The sequence below is a fragment of the Schistocerca nitens genome, chromosome 4 (assembly GCF_023898315.1).
Source record: "Schistocerca nitens isolate TAMUIC-IGC-003100 chromosome 4, iqSchNite1.1, whole genome shotgun sequence".
NCBI classification, from domain to species: Eukaryota; Metazoa; Arthropoda; class Insecta; order Orthoptera; family Acrididae; genus Schistocerca; species Schistocerca nitens.
The window spans coordinates 67,258,182-67,279,652 of record NC_064617.1 but is presented as its reverse complement, the minus strand read 5'-3'; the positions used below and the strand labels follow the sequence as shown (position 1 = coordinate 67,279,652).

Below are 21,471 nucleotides of genomic sequence, written 5' to 3'. Positions count from 1 at the left end.
TGAGACGATGACACTTAGAATGAAAGGAAAAACCACAACAACGACTGAAGGGCAAACAACACTTAAATGGACAAAAGGTGTGATGATGATGATGAGTTGGGTTGAGGGGGCGCTCGACATCACGGTCATCAGCGCCCTGACGAAAAGTCAACATGAAATCTCATGGGTGGGGACGAAGGCTGTCCCCACAGGCAGAGCAGTTTATAACGTACTAAAGTCTGCCGCCCTTCCCCATCAGTTTACGAATGAGGCCTGATAGTTCAGAAAATTTCACCACTCAGTTAACACTGGTATCGGTATCTGCGAGGACGGTGGGCAGATCTCCAGCGAGACCAAGGGCTGCCCTATTATCAGTATACAGAACACACGAAGCTACAATACGCTGAACTGAAAGCGGCATGCCACAAACTACACAGAAAGGTGCATCATCTAACCCCCCCCCCTCCCCGGAGGAGGAAGCTATGTGTGAAAGGGCTATGCCCGATACGCAGTCTGGTAAGCAAAACCTCCTTCCAGCAGCGAGGCTGACACGAAGTCGGCCAAGCTTTTGTGGTCGGTTTGGGTGACCGCAGTTTGTTGTCCGACACCTGCAATTATTCAGTCTCCCACTGACGCATGATGCAACTGTCAGAAAATGTGATAATGGCGTGCAACTGGATGGCACATTGATGGACAGCACCATCCCAACATGCTTCCTTGGCAGCTTTATCAGCCATGTTATTACGTTGTAACCCAACGTAGCCAGGTACCCAGCAGAAGATCACCTCCTTGCCACGGCGCTGGAGCCGCTGTCATGGGTGAGCTGAATCAGCGTGTCTACCGGATACATTTGGTGACGCACTTACAGTGCACTAAGAGAGTCGGAACAGACAAGAAAACTCGTACGGTGATGTCTGTGAACCCTCTCCAGTGTCATTAGAATGCCATGTAACTCCACATCATAATTTGTAAATTGTCCTGGAAGACGCACTTTAAAAACCCTATCGGGGAAAACCACAGAACAACCGAGAGCTTTCCCTTGCTGGGATCCATCTGTATGAATAACGATAAAACTATGGTACATACTTAAAATAGACGAAAACACATTTGTGAAAACCATATCTGGAGTACAATTTTTCGGGTACTGCGTCAAGCTTAAAATCACCTTGGGCCTCCGAAGACACCAAGGCGGCAGTGCGTTCCATCCCTGTGTGTGTTTTCATGCTCGAGAGATCCAGATCCTTGAGGCAGGCCATTGCATGTATACCAAATGGCTGGGTCGCCTGGGGCCGATTCCTGAATAGTCGTTCGAAGGCGGGTTGAAACACTGAACTAAATGCCAACGACTGGGGTGACGCTGAGATTTTCAGCGCCTGTCTAGCCAAACGGATACGTCGCCGAATCCAGAGTGGTGGTTCACCAGCCTCTGCACACAGACTCTAAACTAGGCTGTTCCGAAAGGCTCCAGTCGATTTAAATGGACAAAAGGGGTCAAGAAAACCACAAAGACGCAAGAAACAGGTAGAAGTGGTTAAAACAAGAAAGCAGGTTGCCATGGATGGCTGACCAGGAGGATAAAAAGGAAAATCCAGTCACTCTGCAACACATTAAAACCTCCACCCTGAAAGCACTACGGTAGAGAACACACAGGGACAAAGGACATGTGCTAAAACTTGGAGCAAATGATAAAACTCACCCTCACGAATAAAATGTAAAACTAAAGCTGCTGTTGAGGCAATGTCGCCCAATACCGAAGGTAGTACTGGGAAAGTTATTAAGTCCGCCCCAGAGCGGCTAAAAGTAGGCCAATTTTTAGACAACATAGTTGAATGGAGATAAACAGCGATTAATTTACTTATAATCAATTATTCAAAATGACAGTCACAATCGCATTATTTATTTTGCCGCTAGCCGGTTTCAACCCGCGATGGCGTCATCTTCAGGGCAATTTACACCATTTGGTCGCTCGCTGGTGTCGTCACCCTGCCTGTGCACGGTTGGTAACCACACATATATACACAGCAATAAGAGATGAAGAATGGGCACAACTAAATGCATTAACAGACAGTATCTCAGAAACAACACACAAAGCGTACACGTGGAGACGACATAACAGACACGCCTATATGCAACGTAACAAGAGTGGACAGCGACACCCACAGTGACAGCGAAAACAGTGCCACTGAAGAGGAACAAGAGGAAGGGATCGATGAGATGTAACAGTAAATAAGACACCTAGAATTATGAATCAGACATAGAGTGCCTAAATGCACTGACAAACTGTACATATCAGTCAAATAATAGTTAAGGATAGCGAATACTACAGTAAGGTGCTGGCAATCCACCCAAGAAAGCACTAATGTTGTACACGGATGAGTACCTAATATTAGCACACAGGGTTACCAGTACTATTTCTCCACTACTAACCATAGACAATTTTTTTGTGACTGGCGGTCAACAGCTATCCTATCATCTTTTTGAGTCCTCCTTCAAACAACCAACTTTTATTCTTAGTTCAGTCTCAAATAACTTATTTTTAAAAAGTATTAGTGTGTCAAATATTGCTTATAAGAAATTCAAAAACTACAAAAAGGTGACAAACGTAAACAGTGATATGTACGACCCGTTTTAAAATAGCACGTAACATGTCTTTAAATTTGCAATAAAGAAATAAATAATCCACAACAAACTGTTGTTCCACTGCAGCTGTCAAGCAGTGGTTGTCAGGACATTACGTTCTATGCTCTGCATCACACGTTGTGGTATCTACTGACTGGCCACTTTGACACTATGAAGAATCCAGACTAAGATTTTTGTGGTCGCGCTCATCCAATAACAATGCGCTGACACTTTTTTTTCAATCCCTATTCGAACACGAAACTTCTGTAGCCGACAGCTGCCGCTGCTGCAGGGCGGTAGGGCAGATTTTCGTCTTGTACAGACTGCGGCCACAGGAGGAGAGGAGTTCTCACTGTCTAACACTCGCTCTGACGGGTGATCACTCCATCTTCCATGTTAAGTCACATCCTGATCAAATTACAGAAATTATGCAGGGTGATTCACGAAGATACGCAAATATTTTAATATGTCATTCTGAAAGTAAAACTAAAGAAAACAGTTCATATAAACATAGGTCCGCAAATGCTTAGTTACGGCTAATAAAAGATTTCGCCTGAAGCAACTTCCCTAATATGAAGCTGCCGGCCGCGGTGGCCGTGCGGTTCTAGGCGCTCCAGTCCGGAGCCGCGCTGCTGCTACGGTCGCAGGTTCGAATCCTGCCTCGGGCATGGGTGTGTGTGATGTCCTTAGGTTAGTTAGGTTTAAGTAGTTCTAAGTTCTAGGGGACTAATGACCACGGCAGTTGAGTCCCATAGTGCTCAGAGCCATTTGAACCTAATATGAAGCCATCAGTAAACTGTACGAGGTTAAAGTAATCCACGATTTCTATTTATTTTGTTGTTATTGATCTGGTGAATCTAATAAGACATGACTCAGACGTGTATCTGCAGTAGTTTTCCAGAACATCCAGAGAGCAAAGAAGTAATTTCGTAAAATCTTTAATTTTTTAACTACTTGGTCCATTTTTTTAAAAAAAAATCCAGACAACTGCACAAAGTTTCAACAGAAGTTGAAGATAATTTAATTTTGGTAACTAATGGTAGTAACGTTAACTGAAACTGTATTAATGTGTCAGATAATGTGCTTTTGTTAATACCATTGCACACGTGACTTCATGTTAAACAGGAAAAAACAAAGCCCAGTGTTAAGGAAGTTGTACGGAGTACAAACAATTTCACAATGCATTCACAATAAATGTTCAAAAAATGTCTCCACCGAGTTCAGTGCATTTAGCTGCACGTGTATGAACAGATTTGTTGCTCCTTTCAGTTTCACAGGGTTGCTCTTAATTTCGTCTGTTGCATTGATAATGGGAGCAAGTAATGCCTAACGCTGTATGCCTTTCATCATTCCCCATACCCAAAAATTCATTGGTGTTAAATGGGACGATCTGGGTAGCCACAGACGTGTAGCACCACGTCCAATCCATTTCTGGGAAAAATGTTCATTTAAATGTGTAATAACGGCGTTGCTGAAATGTGAGGGCGCGCTGTCATGTTGAAAATACATCTGCAACCGCGTAGCAAGTGGGTGGAACACCTTCGAGCAAGAGGGGCATTTCTTTTCTTCTTGAAGGAATTGTGAAGTACGTCTCGCCAGTTAGACGTCCTGGGAAAATGAATGGTTCAAAAAGTGTGTGTTGACTGTACCATACCGCACATGTGCTTGTAATGTTGTGTGCCTCCCTGCTTTTCTTAAAAACTAATTTGTGTCTGATTTTATTCTGAGAAGCTCAGTAATGTATGTAAATACCGTAAATGTAAATTTGATTCAAAAAGTACTGGAAGTGAAGCACAGCTGGACAGTAACAAACTCTTTAGCGCGCAATCCCCGAAACGATAGTAGTTGTGAATCTGAGAATAACTAAAAAAAAAAAAAGACAATTGATTTATTTTAAAAAAGAAAGAGGACTGTTGTTAGGCCGTCGCTCAGAAAATATTGCTACATTTCATGAAAACCGATATTTTAGTGATAAAACCGAGTGAATTATGTGTAAGAGTTGCCAAAAATTTATGTATACAAATTTTCTGGAAGTGAAGACTAGAAATATATTGTTTTTGGAAAAGGATGTGAACATCTTTGTCGTCACCGTCTATCAATCGACAGAATTGTAAGTGTACCAAAGTCACTAAAATACAGGAAAAGAAATGCATTCCCTATAGTTTTCATTCAATAAGTAACAACCTCTCATAATTTATTAATTACAATAATTGGATTATGTTCTTGTACAACAGTATGGTGCTGAACTCCACTGACCCATTTTGATGTAGCAGACGTGTAGTTTGAAGGAAGTTGTGTGCCAAGCAATCTCCTTTTCTCACGAAAAGCAGATTGCTGTTTGATCTTATTTACTTACAATATTGGTCGCTTAGGTATGGAAAGCTACGAAAACTTGGGCTCAAAGCTATCCGCAATACGGCCAAGTAACTAACAGAGTCGTATTTTAAACCTTAAAGAACAATAACTTCCTCCAAGTTGTAATACGTCACCAACTGGTGCAGAAGCTGATCATTCAAGGAGGCAGCAACCAAAATTTAGGTACCAGTTACGACTTAAAGTAAATATCTCAATCAAAAATATATATATATAATCTCCAAGCACATATATAAATATTCATATCATTAAGATAAAAGTCATTTTCGCTCCTGGGAACTGCGTTGCACTGTTGTATGTAGGTTTGCTTCAGACCATACGTGCTCGTTATGTAAATGGCTTATACCATCTCGAGTAAACTGTGCCTCACCAGTAAATAAAGTGTATTTTTGTAACAAGTTGCACAACTCCAAGCGAAGGGCAGGATCTACCGGATGTAATGACGAACTTTTTGTTTATGGTATTGTACTTCAGTGTACGCCTTACCTTGATTGTGAAATGCCTAATCGTCGTGCACTGGTACCCGGCCTACGTTTAACAGCATCCATAATATCCTCATCATCGTCTTAACGTATCGAGTGCTCCTACTGATTATGAATGCTAGGTGTAAAACCTGTCTGTTACATTCGAAATACTCCACTAATGGTTCGTGCATTCTGAATCCTCCGAGTTGGATAACGTACACGATATTCGTTAACAGCAGCCGCTGCATTACCATCACATTTGCCATAAACAAGTACCATGTCCGCGTATTCCTCTGTCGTAAATTAAGGCATCCCTGTTTCATAAATAATCTACTAACTACAACAGTTACTGTGAGATTTCACTTAAATACACTGTTATGTTCTTTCACTGAACAATACAGAAAACTAACTCGTTTCAAGATAGGAAACGACCGAAACAACTCACTAACGGTTGCCAAAAGTGACAAACGTTTCTACATTCTTAATGCAAAGTGAACAAATTTACTTGCATAATAATCTCATTCTCTGGATGTTCTGTAAAACTACTGCAGATACACGTCTGGGACATGTTTATTAGATTCACCAGACCAGCAACTACAAAATAATGGAAATCGTGCTTTACTTTAACCTCGTACCGTTTTGCGCTGACTTCGTATTAGCGGAGTTGCTAAATTTCAGGCAAAATCTTTTATTAGACGTGACTCCGTAACTACACATTTGATGACCTATGTTTATGAACTTTTTCCTTCAGTTTTACTTGTAGAATAACGTATTAAAAATATTTGCATATCTTCGTGAATCACCCTGTATATTGAAGAAATTTGTAGTAAAAAGTGAACGTCCATAAACGCATGAATTGAATAGGCATGCGCTATACTACACATGATTTGTACAAGGATACGTGACCTGTTGATTTTTTTATAATCAGCCCTACGTGACAATGTACGAACCGTATTTCGTACTATGTCCCATTGGTAAGGTAATTACTGACGGCACGTAATCCATGCAGACAAGGGCTGGACAAGAAACGACGCTTCCTTCGTCTGCAAGGATGTGTAAGAACGTCATGCAAAAACGAAATTAAAATAGGTGTACTAGCCAAGATACAAAGGAGTGACCGACACATAGCTGCGTAGTGGGCAGTGATTTACATCAATGGGGAAAGTTGAAAATTTGTGCCGGACCGGGATTCGAATCCGGGACTCCCGCTTACTTTTTTTTATCTCATTTTATTCGTTTTCGTTCGTTGCATCTGCTCGGGGCGGATGTCACAAGACATCCGTTTCAGTTCGTCGTTGATTCTGACGGGATACCAATTCGATTCTACACAGAGTACGCGAAAGAACTTGCCCCCCTTCTAACAGCCGTGTACCGCAAGTCTCTAGAGGAACGGAAGGTTCCAAATGACTGGAAAAGAGCATAGGTAGTCCCAGTCTTCAAGAAGGGTCGTCGAGCAGATGCGCAAAACTATAGACCTATATCTCTGACGTCGATCTGTTGTAGAATTTTAGAACATGTTTTTTGCTCGAGTATCATGTCGTTTTTGGAAACCCAGAATCTACTCTGTAGGAATCAACATGGATTCCGGAAACAGCGATCGTGTGAGACTAAACTCGCTTTATTTGTTCATGAGACCCAGAAAATATTAGATACAAGCTCCCAGGTAGATGCTATTTTCCTTGACTTCCGGAAGGCGTTCGATACAGTTCCGCACTGTCGCCTGATAAACAAAGTAAGAGCCTACGGAATATCAGACCAGCTGTGTGGCTGGATTGAAGAGTTTTTAGCAAACAGAACACAGCATGTTGCTATCAATGGAGAGACGTCTACTGACGTTAAAGTAACCTCTGGCGTGCCACAGGGGAGTGTTACGGGACCATTGCTTTTCACAATATATATATAAATGACCTAGTAGATAGTGTCGGAAGTTCCATGCGGCTTTTCGCAGATAATGCTGTAGTATACAGAGAAGTTGCAGCATTAGAAAATTGTAGCGAAATGCAGGAAGATCTGCAGCGGATAGGCGCTTGGTGCAGGGTGTGGCAACTGACCCTTAACATAGACAAATGTAATGTATTGCGAATACATAGAAAAAAGGATCATTTATTGTATGATTATATGATAGCGGAACAAACACTGGTAGCAGTTACTTCTGTAAAATATCTGGGAGTATGCGTGCGGAACGATTTGAAGTGGAATGATCATATAAAATTAATTGTTGGTAAGGCGGGTACCAGGTTGGGATTCATTGGGAGAGAAAATGTAGCCCATCAACAAAGGAGGTGGCTTACAAAACACTCGTTCGACCTATACTTGAGTATTGCTCATCAGCGTGGGATCCGTACCTGATAGGGTTGACGGAGGTGATACAGAAGATCCAAAGAAGAGCGGCGCGTTTCGTCACAGGGTTATTTGGTAACCGTGATAGCGTTACGGAGATGTTTAGCAAACTCAAGTGGCAGACTCTGCAAGAGAGGCGCTCTGCATCGCGGTGTAGCTTGCTCGCCAGGTTTCGAGAGGGTGCGTTTCTGGATGAGGTATCGAATATATTGCTATCCCCTACTTGTATCTCCCGAGAAGATCACGAATGTAAAATTAGATAGATTCGAGCGCGCATGGAGGCTTACAGACAGTCGTTCTTCCCGCGAACCATACGCGACTGGAACAGAAAAGGGAGGTAATGACAGTGGCACGTAAAGTGCCCTCCGCCACACACCGTTGGGTGGCTTGCGGAGTATAAATGTAGATGTAGAACTCAGTCTTTTTATTACAGAGGGCAGCTAACCCTCTGACCGAACACGCTGAGTTACCGTGCGGCTGCTTACTAGGCAGATGCTCTGACCACTAAGCCATTCCGACACTGTACTGCACGGACTACCCTAGCACGCCTCCCGTCAGACCGAATTTCTCAACTTACCCACACACTACTGACGTAGTGTCTCTGTCCATTATTCTCATCACTCGCGGCGTTTCACCGATTCCCGCAGGAGTTCGAGCATGGTGTGCATGTGCACCGAACGGACCACTGGCTGGCCAGCCCACTACGCAGCTAAATGTCCGTGTGTTAATTTATGATGGCTGCAGGATCAAGAATGGTGTCTTCTTTCGGACATGGCCGATTGAACATACACCACATACAGGGCGACAATTATTGAACCATATGAAAAAAAAAACTGAAATTAGCTACAAACTACGGTGTGCGCATACTTTACTCATCATGTAAACATTACTACAGATAATCGGATTTAGGTTATGACATGTTCGATATGCCTGCTATCATTGCGCCGCAGACGAATAGCAAATAAGAGTGAGAAGCATCTGGGATTGGATATACATATATTGCGAAGAAAGTTCCTAATCTAACAGTCGTCAATAAAAATACTGCAAAGAAGTCACATTAAAAACTGACTAGGTTACATCGACATTAAGAAACAGGTGAAGGACGGGGGGGAGTGGAGAGCGTGCAGTCGACAAATATAAAAAAAATTAGAGATTTTAATTCACGTCGGATCGAGAACAAGCGCGTGGCTGATTGTGAACGACACTCAGATAAATCTTCAGCTTAGCCTATATACTCGCACTAAACTACTTATACAACATCGCAAATGAAAACTAAGTAGTGTGAACAAAAAAATGTACATATTCAAAGCCACTGACGATGCCTTGCAAAGAATAACGGCGAAAAGCGTATGGCACGAAAACGGTGTTTCATTCGGCCTTCATTAGACGGTCCTAATGTAAAAATTGTCGATATACTGTGACACTCAAAGCTCTTGAATTTTCGAGAAGTAACAGTACGCAATTCAGACCACTGACGAAGAAACACAACCTTGATTTGTGCCATACCTAGACATAGGGGAAGGAAAATGGCAGCACAATTTGAATAAAAGAAGGGTGGATGGACTGGCGCAAAGACTTGCATGAAACCAGTCTTCAGACTAAAGACGACAGCGACAACTGCTACTACTATTTAAACCTAGGCCTACTCTCAGTTTCAAAGATAACACTTTATCTGCGGATGAGTTTAGGAAAAACATTGCCGATTTTGTCATGGTCGCCTCTAATATGGACCGTGATTTGTTCAGTAATACGAAGTGGCTCTTAGGCTTGGGACAAGTACTGATTTGAAAGGTTCGGCTGATAACGCTTCGCCAACTTTCGAGTGAACTAATCTTTCAGCAGAATACAGACTTCACGCTACGCTACACTGCCTTGTCACCACCACCCTCCTTCAAAACCCAATGTAGAAACGAAAGAAATATCAGTGTTCCGTTTGCTTAAACACGAGTTGACGCGTCGTCACATGGTAGGGCCTACGTTATGGGACGAAGTCGACAACCAGTATCAGCAGTTCCACTCTGCTGAAAAACGCGAGCCATGGGCATATTCGTTTACTGTTTGCGCGTTACTATTTTCCAGTTTTTGTCTAACATATGCAAGTTTTGTTTGTTTGGAGGCATTAATAACAAAAAAGTCCTCGGATTGTGTTTCGCTAATGTTTTCACGTTCCAGATATCAATCGTTGGTCGTTTCCAATGGTTCGTTATCACCAACATTTAAGGATGTAACAAGTTATTGACAATATGCCCCCCCCCCCCCCCCCCCAAAAAAAAAAATCTCATGCATCTCTTTCTAGACATGAATATTTTCTGCCTGCGTGAAACATGTTTGAAAGTTGGCTGACATCTTGCGGATAACCAACTTGTAAATTGCTGGTTGAACTCTTGTTTGCTGGCTTTAAATTCTAATTTCAACACATATTGATATATTTAAATAGCAATGATTCCGGATTAATCAGAGAATGAGCACTCCTAGGCATAGTTCTAACAAGCAAGAAACCTTTGGCGATTTCTAGAGCACCGTTTTCAGCAAAGAATCTCCAAGGATACACACATAGTTGAACAATTGTTAGACGAGCAGCTATAATTACAATTATTATTTTGACTTCAGTTTCGGTGACTGGGAATGCCAGTCCGACGCGTAAAAAAACGCGCAGACGAGATGCATTCAATGACTGCCACTAAAAGCTATTTGAGCGTGTGGTTAATTTGTATGGCCTCAATAGATTATGGATATCAAAATTTATTTATATCCCTTAAAATTCAAATGTTTGCCAGTGTCCACACCACGTCCTTTTATTTACCTTGAATTGTATGAAACATTAAGCAATAATTGTCAGGTCCTGTCTTTGTATTGGCCTGTGTCGATAATGCTCTCGCAGAGATGCCGGACTCGCATAAATGCTCAGCTTTGAAATTATCTTTTAGATAACTGCTGACAAAACTGCTAAAGAAAAAGAAAGACAAATTTTACGTAGATTGTGGAATTAATGCTCAAAACAATACAAAGTGCAACGAATGCACGTACGCAAGCAGAAGTATGTTGCACGCATGGATGACATTTCGATTCCTAGAATATTCGAAAAATTTCAGCGACAGAATCAAATTTCACCACTGGCAGCGTAAACGAATTGGCTAATCCGCTCTGTTTCAAACAATACTACGCGGCGGAGTGGTTGTCTGACCTCAACAATACCACGCGTCGTGAATTCAAGCAGCCGGTACTTTCCACAAATGAACTGTCGACATGAAAGCATTCTTGAAATGAGTAAAAATTACCGGGAACCACTTCAAAGTTCTCATTCGCACATTATAAACTGCCATTCAAACCATCACTGCCTATAAACTTTTTAGCGAGGAAAAATTTTCCAGTATTGTTCCCAAAAACGGACAATACGAATTGCACTACACTGTCAGTAAGGCATGAAACGCTATGTGTGTTATGGAATGAAACCACTTCAAAGCTGCAGGGAAAGCATTGAAATGGTTTTTGAAAGCAGCTGAGAAACACCGGACCCTCCAATTTACAGTGGCGAACAGTCTCTCTAATGGAGAAATGGCACAACACAATTTTATTTCATCATATACTTAACAACTTTACTGTTAAATTATTCTATGACAGGAGATACTTAGAGGACGCGTAATTATTTAGATCAATGCCGGTCCTGCAACAATGCATCGAAAATACTAGAGACCTTTGGATACGTTAATATCCACTATACGTCAAACGACTGATTCATAATTTAGATCACAACATAGCTTATCTCACTACAAATATTAAATTAGAACATCTTTTCACGTATAAAGGTAATAAATGATCGCGTACCGACGTTCAATGATTCTGTTCACATGACGCACTGCTGCTTTTGGAGTAGAATTTAACTAAAAAAATAATTTAAACATTATGAAACCTGCAAGCGCACCTTTAACAACTTAAACATTAGTTACTGGTGGAAATGTTTACTTACCAACCAACATACCACGGCTTCTCGCCTACTTCTAGTTTGACTCTTGACTCAGGCATAGAAAATACTTCTTCTAATGTTTTGAATTCAGTCTTGAAAGTTAAAATCTGGCACTCATCCTCTACACTTTCGTAAGCACCATCAATTCTTTGATATAAGTCTCTTAAAAAATGATAATCAAACGTACGCATTGCAGGCCATTTTGAGGCAGCACCTTTCATTAACATCGGTCTGGAAATGTACGCATAGTTATTAAATTTTTCTCTAGTAATATTGTGAAATACAAGCACTTCCTTCACTTCCTTACACATTTCACAGTCTGTTATAGGTCTAGTAGCTTCCCAAACAAAATAATTGTTGGGTAAAATACATCGTATACCGATGGCACTCTGCACGATGTATTCTACAAATGGTATTTTCAGTACAATACTAACACACGCAACAGCAACAAGTGTTATTAAAATAAACAAACTGTGAGGTCTAAGTAGTGCAGAGCCACCATCACTTTTCGTCCTAGTTTTCCTATACGTCACGTTTCTTAATTCGTCTATGTGTATACCACAGTCGATCAAGTTCTGGTTCAACGCAATAAACTTTTCATACACTATTCGCTCAGCATCCGAGTCTCCTTCGTGGCCCTCATCGCTGTTGTTTACAGCCATGTTACACGCTTCATAGTGACGTTTGACGACGCTCGGCGCCGAGTAATTTTGAGTTTGACGTTTCACATCCTACTGGTAATATAATCGATAGCTATCGACAGTATCGATAACAAGTGGCAGTAGCGATAATCATCGAAAGTATCGATATTTGGCATTTCGAACTCTATTTACAGAAAACAGCTTTTAATAACTTTATAGTATTAAAATAATAATTTCTCCATATAAAAGTTATCACTTTCATGTAAGTTCGATAGTTGAAGTTATAGTGTCCCACCATATTTTTAAATCGATATATTTCAAAGACGCTCCTCCTCTAACTTGTCGGGTTGTTTTTTTACTTACACTGCCATCTGTTGGTCAATAACTAGACTAAGCATATATCTGACCATCTGTAGACTTGTACTCACGTTTCGTACGGTCTTCTTGTTTCCTCTAAACGAATTTTTTCCGTACTCCTGCTTAGAAAATAGACAGTAACAAATCAATCAACGTTAGAGCTACATAAAATGTAGAACAATGATTATTAGTTAGAGGGTTTGAAAATAACGTAGTATACTGTAACAAGATTTAAAGCCTTGTGTTGTATAGAAAGAATAAGTGGAACATGACATTAATATGGGTGCGATGTATAACTAGCAGTAAAGTACCAGCGCCAGAATGTGTTTCATACCCTTAACAGTCGTCTCTCTTCATATTCCGCTCACGCGCGGACTAGTGCGAAAAATACTAGTATTGTGTATGTCCATTTGCGTGTTACTCTCTTTCATATTATCCGTAGACAGAATTTACGATGGAAGCTGCAGAATTGCTTTTCATCGTACCCGAGATAATGAGTCTCTAAATATCCTTCAAATAGCGAGACAGAAATTGACATTCTACAGCTGTTGAAATATAGCTACTGTAGGGACAGTGTCTATTTTAGTTTGATTCACAAACAGGAACTTAAAGCCGACGAGTAAATATAGTGAATAGCTCTAGTTCCCAAATCAACACAGCGGTGTTTCGCAATGTCTTTAATACGGCTGCCCAAAAACTCCTGGTAAACGAATCGTTTTAAAATTAGTTACAGAATGCTCGTTTACTTTGCATGTTAACATCATAATTATAAACGCGTTATTGGTAACATTAATAATGTCATATTCTTTCGTAAGGTATGTTTTCTATGTTGAAGTGCGTGCAATAACCGCGCAGGAAACGGGTTAATCCGGAAGCCAGAGACTGATAAGTGATAAGTATGCCCCCACCTGTCACCAGTTGCCGCTTGACGACTTCAGTTCGTGGGCGTATGAATAGTTTGTGTTTTACTGTGTTTCTGATTTATGTAAAGTTAATCGTCACTGGATCCTTTCGTTTCGTAAACTCGTTATCAAGTTATTGCACTTCTGATACATTCGTCACAATGCTCGTGTTATGTAAACCCTCTGGTATAGTTTTGACGTCTAACATGCGGTAGATAGAGGTACAAAAAAAAGCAACGTAAACAGGCAAACAAACAACAAAGTGACAGTAATAAACATAAGTACCAATGTATTTAGCACAGACGATGCTCGAGTACGAAGACGACTACTTTTTAGAAGAAGACAAGATGTAAGTGTCTTTCCTATTCTTTCAGTTAGCTAAGTACACTTGACAGGCGTTACACATGTCCACAGTAATAAGCCACTTTTAAAAAGGGATAAAAAGCGAGTGTTCCTTTTTTTCCAAAAACTGCCACGAATTCCATTTGTATAAAAACCGATGTATCCAGAATCAAATAAAAAGTTTTTTGACACACCGTGCTGTCATTAGTATTTTTAATTACCAAAGTCAGGAGGATGCAATTGATTCTTGAAATTAAAAAGGAGAGACCTAAGTAAAACATAATTGCAGTTCAGCTGACATTTATTTGGTTTTTATGTTTTGTTAATGATTTTTGTATCATATTAGATAAGGAAGGCGTCCACAAATGGCTGAGTACTCACCTATTTTGAGAGGGCTCTATGGTGGTGTCTTCAGTGATTCCGACGAGGAAGACAGTTATTTTGGTACCATGGAAGATCGCATGTATGTTAACATTTTGTTTTTGAATTTTGTTTTATTTATAGTAGAACCTTTTCGTTTTGTCTTTTGCTTTCTATGGTGATGGGTGATTAATTTCTTGTCTCCAAAAATGTGTCTCTCTCGTGCTTACAGAAATGGAAAAAAAAGACAAAATAGGAATCACTTTGAGAATCTGTCAGGAGTTAAGAAAGGTCATTTTAAATCTCTCTGGTTGAAAAGGCAGTAAACCAGTTACAAGTCTCAAATTGCATAGTTATTGGTATTAGCAAATGTTTTATTTTCATCATTTTTTAAAATAAATAAACCTTGCAATGAAACGAGAATGTTAGTTGATAAACACACATTTCATTAGTTTTATTGGTAGTAATAGGAATAAATTATTTGTGAAAATATGCGTTGGCCATTTTCATAGACTTTTTTTGTCTGGAATTATCATTTGATACAGTGCCTCATTACTGATTTTCTTGAACGTGTCAGTTTCATCCAAACAGTGTGTTGTTGCTATTTTCAGTCCTAATACTGTTCTCAAAGCTATTCTGCCATGTGCAAGATTCTTCATCTATGCATAACTGCTCCAACTACTGTTCTTGCACCTGTTTACTGTAGCCAAACCTTGCTCTGTTCCAGGAATTATTTCCAGTCACCCTTCCCCCAGTTACCAAATTAACTATTCCTTGATGCCTCAGGATGAGTCAACCTTTTCCTTCATTCAGTCAAGCTGTGCCACAAATTTCGTTTCTCTTCTTTTACAGTCTGCTACAAAATATTCAGATATAGTGATGAAAAATGGAATTTGCCTTTGGCTTCTAACTGGTTTTCGAAATATTGTACAGAATATGGTACTGTTCATTGCCTTTGCAGAAAACTACTTAGCTTAGACTTCCTCTGTTATTATAAGGGCGATTATCGGTGATCATTTCTCACCGTTGTTTATGCCAAATAGCTTCATCACACATAAAGAAACATAAGAGTAGTCTAACGAAAGAAGTATGGTACACTTGACTTTGGTTTCATCTTCATTGTTTTATAAGATCTCATAAAGATACTCCAATCTTGTAAAAGTTTTTGCATATGGACATATTGCATACTGTCTTCAAGGTAAACTGAAAAGAGGCTGCATTGGATTGCCTAATTGGACTCATCCAATGGACTGTAAATAAGAGTCACCAATCAAGATACTACATGTTATTATTACTATGTGTATTATTAAACTTATAATTAAAAATTAAGCTTTTACACAAATCTAGGTACGAACATATGCTGTACAAAAAATGGAAATATGGTTTACATAATGAGAGTCTTTATTAAATGTGGCTTTCTGTATGAAATTTTACCAAATATGTGATTTGTAAACAAAATAACAGAAAATGTTGATTTGGTTTTTAATTATAAAATAAAGTTTGGTGCTGATATTGCATTGACTCTTGGTCTAGTAATTAACAATATGTAACAACTGTATCAAAAATAAATAATTTGTTAGTGTGTTTTCAGGAATTGCAAAAGTAGGTTTTCATAAAATAAAGATAATTTGAATTCTGATAGGAAGTCTATTTAAGCATAATGACTATTATAAACCCATGTTAAAGTGAAACCAAGATGGAAATGTTAGCAGTAGTTTACAAACTGTGTGTTCTATATGCAGCCTCTGTATTGGAATGTGCATCAGTCCTGGCATTGATCACTTCATTACGTTGTTTCCTGGTCTGCTACTTTACGATCTCATTAATTCAGTCCTGTTCAGTAGTTATCTGATTTACCCATCCATTCTTCATCATACTTCTGTAGTACCAACCATATTTCAAAAGCTTTTCTTCTCTTATTGTCTGAACTATTTATCACCCATTTTTCACTTCCATACAAGGCTGCACTACATACACAAACTTTCAGAAAAGACATTGTGATATGCTTAATTTTATATTCGATGCTAACAAATTTTTCATTGCCTGAAAGCTTTTTAACTATCGCCAGTCTGTACTTTATGTCCCTTTACTTATGCCTTTGTCATTTATTATTTATTTTCTAACGGTGGAATAATGACAATATTATGAAAACAGAATAATGACAATATTACGAAAAGAGTAGATTGCTACTCATCATATAGTGGAGATGCTGAGCTGCAGATGAGCACAACAAAAAGACTACTTAACATGTAAGCTTTTGGCCAGAAGGCCTTCTGAAATAGACTACATACATACACACACACACACATTCACACAGTTGCAGCTCACACACACGACCACTGTTTGTGGCTTCTGAGTCAAGACTGTGAGCAACTGCACAAGATGGGAGAAGCAATCGGGATGGTGGAGGTAAGGAGGAGGCTCGAGCGGGGAGGAGAATAAAAGTGGGTACGGGTAGGGGACAGTAATGTGCTATGTGTGGGAGCATACAGGGATGAGGTAGAGAGAGGGTAGGGCAGCTAGGTAAAGTTAGGAGATTAGACAGAGAGCGGAGGAGGAGGGGGGTGGGGCAGATGGAGAGAAGTAGAAAAACCGTGGGTGCACTTGTGGAATAGAAGGCCGTGGAGTGGGAACAGGGAAGGGGATAGGTGAATGAAGGACAATGACTGATGAAGGTTGAGGTCAGGAGGGTTGTGGGAAGTTAGGATATATTGCAGTTCAGAAAAGCTGGTTCAAAAATGGTTCAAATGGCTCTGAGCACTATGGGACTTAACATCTGTGGTCATCAGTCCCCTAGAACTTAGAACTACTTAAACCTAACTAACCTAAGGACATCACACACATCCATGCCCGAGGCAGGATTCGAACCTGCGACCGTAGCAGTCGCGCGGTTCCGGACTGAGCGCCTTAACCGCGAGACCACCGCGGCCGGCAGAAAAGCTGGTGTTAGTAGGAAGGATCCAGGTGGCATAGGCTGTTAAACAGTAATTAAAATGGAGAACATTATGCCGGGTAGCGTGTTCAGCAACTGAGTGGTCCAGCTGTTTCTTGGCCACTTTGGGAGGGGTGGGGAGGATGTGAGTAAGACATTCCTCATCAGAGGACAACAAGAGGCCATTGAAACCATGGCAGAGAATGTGTACCCTGCTCTGCCTCCCCCTTCCTGCCTAGCCTCCTCCTTATCCCCACCATCCAGATTGCTTCTCCTATGATGCAGTTGCTCGCATTCTGGCTTTGGCAGCCATAGATAGTGGTCATGTATATGTGAGCTGCATTTGCATGAATTTGTGTGTGTATGCTGCCTGTTTCAGAAGAAGGACCTTCTGGCTGTAAGTTTATATGTTTAGCAGTCATTTTGTTGTGTCTGTCTGTGACTCAACATTATTTATTTTCTCTTGTTCTAATCTAATTCTCTCAGTATTATCAATTTAGTTTGACTGCATTTTATTAAGCCTCTACCCCCTTCATTTTTGTTGAACTTCATTTCAAGATGCTACCCATTCTGTTCACCTTGGCTTTCAAGTCCTTCGGCAACTCGCGACCTGCCATCCTGTACAGGATGCTGAGCCCTAACACTGACGTACCACTCACAGTCAGCTGAATGAGTAGTGATCGATCCTGCAGTTCATAGTATCCACAGGCGAGTACAGTACTTGAGGTACCTTTGATATCTCTGGTGCACGACTTTTGGGAGCTCCCCAACACTCCCATTCACAACAGCTTCCAATCATTTGATGGTAGTCAGGGCAATTTCCAGCTGCTTTTGAATGTTAACTAATGCATCCCGTGTTTGAGAGCAGCACTCGCAGTGGGACTCCAGTGTGGTTGGTGCAATGTTTTACAGACCAATAAACAAATATCTTCCTCTTTTAATTTGTTAAGCTAAGATATTCCTTATTTTCTTTAAGAACTGAAACAATTAGTACGCAAAATGAGATTTCTGTTAAGACAACATAAAAACCTGGGATGAAAGTTACTAGTTTCAAGAAACATTTTCGAGGATATAGACACCATCCAACTTAGTGTACGATAAGTGCAGATAATATATGATCCTATTGAAAGGAAAAACTGGTTGTAACACAATATGTTAGTTACTTAGTAAATCAGAAATGCCAGTTTACTACAAAATAGATTATGCCCACTACAATTGTAAGTTCTGAAAATTCTCAGAAATGTGCATTTATTCCTGCTGTTGCACACGAAAGTTCTTGGTGAATTATTTTTTTACAGTGACCGTAAATCACAAACACTGATTTGCAAGGAAATAAGTTGCCCACAATGAATGTGACTTACTCCAGTCCCATCACTGGCATCTCATCGCATCAAAGGCAGGGCCACCTGTGGAAGCAGCCTTGTAATCTGCAAGTGTAGCTGCAAACACTGTGCCACATTCTATGTCGGCATGATAACTAATAAGTTGTCTATCTGCATGAATGGCCACTGCCATACTCTGGCCAAGAGTCTGCTTGACCCAGTTCTGGAATTTGCAACTAACACAATTTGCCTCACTGTAATGACTGCTTCATGGCTTGTGCCATCTCATTTCTTCCCACCAACTCCATCTTTTCTGACTTGTGCAGGTGGCAACTCTCGCTACACCGTATCCTTCATTCCCATAACACCACAGCCTCAGACTTTACACCCACACACTCTTTCTATTCCGCCATCAAATCTGCCTCCTAGCAGCTATATCCTGTCCCCATCATATCACTGCACACTCCCACAGGTAGCACTAGTGTCCAGCTAGGTTGCTGCTCTTGTCAGATGCAGTGACAGTTGAGCCTTAGTGCCCACTGACAGTAGTAGTGTGTGTACAAGTTGCTATTGTTCTTGTTGTTGTGTGAGTGTATGATTTCTGTTTCTGAAGAAGGGCCTTGTTCAAAAGCTGAAAATATTTACAGTGTTCTTTTTCATCGTGCCTATTTGTGATTCAACACCTTGCCTGTGTGGTGAGTAGCAGTCTAGCCTTTCCATATTATTAAACAATGCAAAATCCAGGATTTATTTTGTTGTGCCTATCTGCAACTCAATATCTCCACTGTAATGTTGTCATCTTTCCATATTATTGGTATTTCATCAACCTGCTGGAAATGATTTTCAGTGGTATTAACCAGATAGATGGATTTCACAGCTCTAGTGCTTTAATGCTTCAGGCAAGTAAAAAATATTTTCTGTATCAGTTCAGCCTCATAAGAACCCTGAAGCTCAGTGTCAGAGTGATTTGTTGTTATGCATCATATCTACCACTCTGTGACATTTTTTTTTTTTTTTTTTTTTTTTTTTGTGTGTGTTCAGAACATAAAATGTGAATTTCCCTTTTTTGCCGTGTAAAAGATTCATCTGTTTTCACACAGTATCCTGACAGAGATAAAAACTTTTTGGTTTTGATGGAGTGATGGATTATCTCTAAGCAGACAAGTTGTATGTTATGTGTTATGCTTCTGGGTCTCAACCCAAGTATTTTTTTAAACACATGTCATAAATTCAGTGTCTTGAGAATTAAGACTTTGGTAAACACGCACTTACAGTGTGCCGTGGCTTTTACATTGCGTGCTGCTGTTGGTAATGGTTTGCAAGATGAATAATGGGAAGTGAACACAGTGAATCATGAGTGAGATGTGGGTAGCTAATCATAGGGCTCATTCATATTTTCTGTAATTCAAAAAGAAGTTAGCTGGTATTTTGTTCCATTTGCAACAATTTAAGCTGTGCTGTTAGGTCCCAACCAAATTCCAACCTCAGAAATTGTGACCTACTCAGAAAAAAAAGTGAAATATTTGCAACAGCCAAAATTATAAGATTGAGAGATTCTTACTGGCATACTATCACCTAATTGGCCAAGAACAATGATAACAAACTGCCAGCACCAGCACACAATGGAAGATCCGTGGTATATTGTAAGTACGCTTTATACAGGACTATATAACAAAACAAGGGATTCAACATGTAAAGGGAGAAACAACACATTTACAACATAATATGTATCCACTATTCAGTGTGCCATTATAGCTGTCTATTCACCCATCATTAAGTAGGCAGCTTTGTAGGTAGGCGGATTCTTGCACATTTCTCAGCTCTAAATATTTACATGAAATTACTTGGATTGAAGTTATTTGTGAAATAGGTAGGAAAGAACAACAGTTTTGACATGAGATTCTAGCTGCACATATTTGACTCAAACTTCCTATACTTGGTGCATTACATCCACTGACAATTATGATAATGGTGTTAATACTTTTGTGACAACAGTATATGAATATGTTCAGATTTTCAAGATTTCTCCTTAAATGTACATCTTTGAATAGCAGTGTGTATAATTTTTCCAGCTAATTTTAGAACTATACATAACTGGACTATTATTTGTTTTTCTTGCGTCCCTTCAACTGCATGTAGTCCAGAATTACAGGTAGCAACATGCAGGGAAGAAAAACAACGTACTGGTCTACATGTGAGTGTAGATGTGGTTGATGAACTGTGAGTATTCATAACAGAAAAACAAGGAATTCCACATCCTGTAAAAATGTTTGTACCTCTCAATTACATTATATTAGGTTGTGCTTTTGTTCCATATATGCAATATGAGGCTTCCTGTAAAACGCTAACTATGTCTGTAGCATTCTTGGGTGTGTATTTTTGTTTCCATTGCCACGTATATAGTGCAATTGTCATTTAATGTAACAAAAAATTGAAAAAAAATAAACTGTTTTGCAAACTGTAGTTCAAAGCAGCTTTTATTATCCCTTCCTACTTATTTTTGTTACCTAAGAACAGTCAAGAGTGTCAAACTGAATGCTGTTATATTACTGTGAATATTACCTAGAAGAGGTGTAGTGTAATTTGATCCATATACCATCGTATATTCTATTATAGCAGCCAGTTAGATGTGAAGCACTGTGGTTGGTTTATTGATATGTCCAATATTTTATTGCAATAACAGTATGTTCAGAAGCACAACTGTAAAACTAATGAATGGGGTTGCAGTGCTTTTATGACTGTATTTTGTTACTTATGCTCATCTCCAATAACAGCTTTGCTTCGTTCACTACATGCATCAATCATCCAAAAAGTACTTTCATTCTCTTGGATGTGCTATCACCGACAACAACCATAACACAATACTTGTAATCTTA

At 39.9% G+C, this 21,471-nt stretch overlaps 2 protein-coding genes across 4 annotated transcripts in view; one reads left to right on the top strand and one right to left on the bottom strand.

Moving 5' to 3' along the window:
• Positions 1-12,454, bottom strand: part of LOC126253065 (uncharacterized) — a 171,500-nt gene extending 159,046 nt beyond the window's left edge. The window contains exon 1 of the mRNA XM_049954151.1: positions 11,743-12,454. Coding sequence (XP_049810108.1) covers positions 11,743-12,401 — 659 coding nt within the window. The 5' untranslated portion in view covers positions 12,402-12,454. The remainder of the gene's footprint in view (positions 1-11,742) is intronic.
• Positions 12,455-13,624: 1,170 nt separating this feature from the next.
• LOC126251486 (PRKCA-binding protein) overlaps positions 13,625-21,471 on the top strand; it is a 100,718-nt gene continuing 92,871 nt past the window's right edge. Inside the window, exons 1-3 of one of the 3 annotated variants that reach the window (XM_049951938.1) lie at positions 13,625-13,988; positions 14,328-14,444; positions 20,735-20,815. In XM_049951938.1, coding sequence (XP_049807895.1) covers positions 14,347-14,444; positions 20,735-20,815 — 179 coding nt within the window. In that variant the 5' untranslated portion in view covers positions 13,625-13,988; positions 14,328-14,346. The remainder of the gene's footprint in view (positions 13,989-14,327; positions 14,445-20,734; positions 20,816-21,471) is intronic. The other 2 variants (XM_049951940.1, XM_049951941.1) reach the window with 2 other exon arrangements.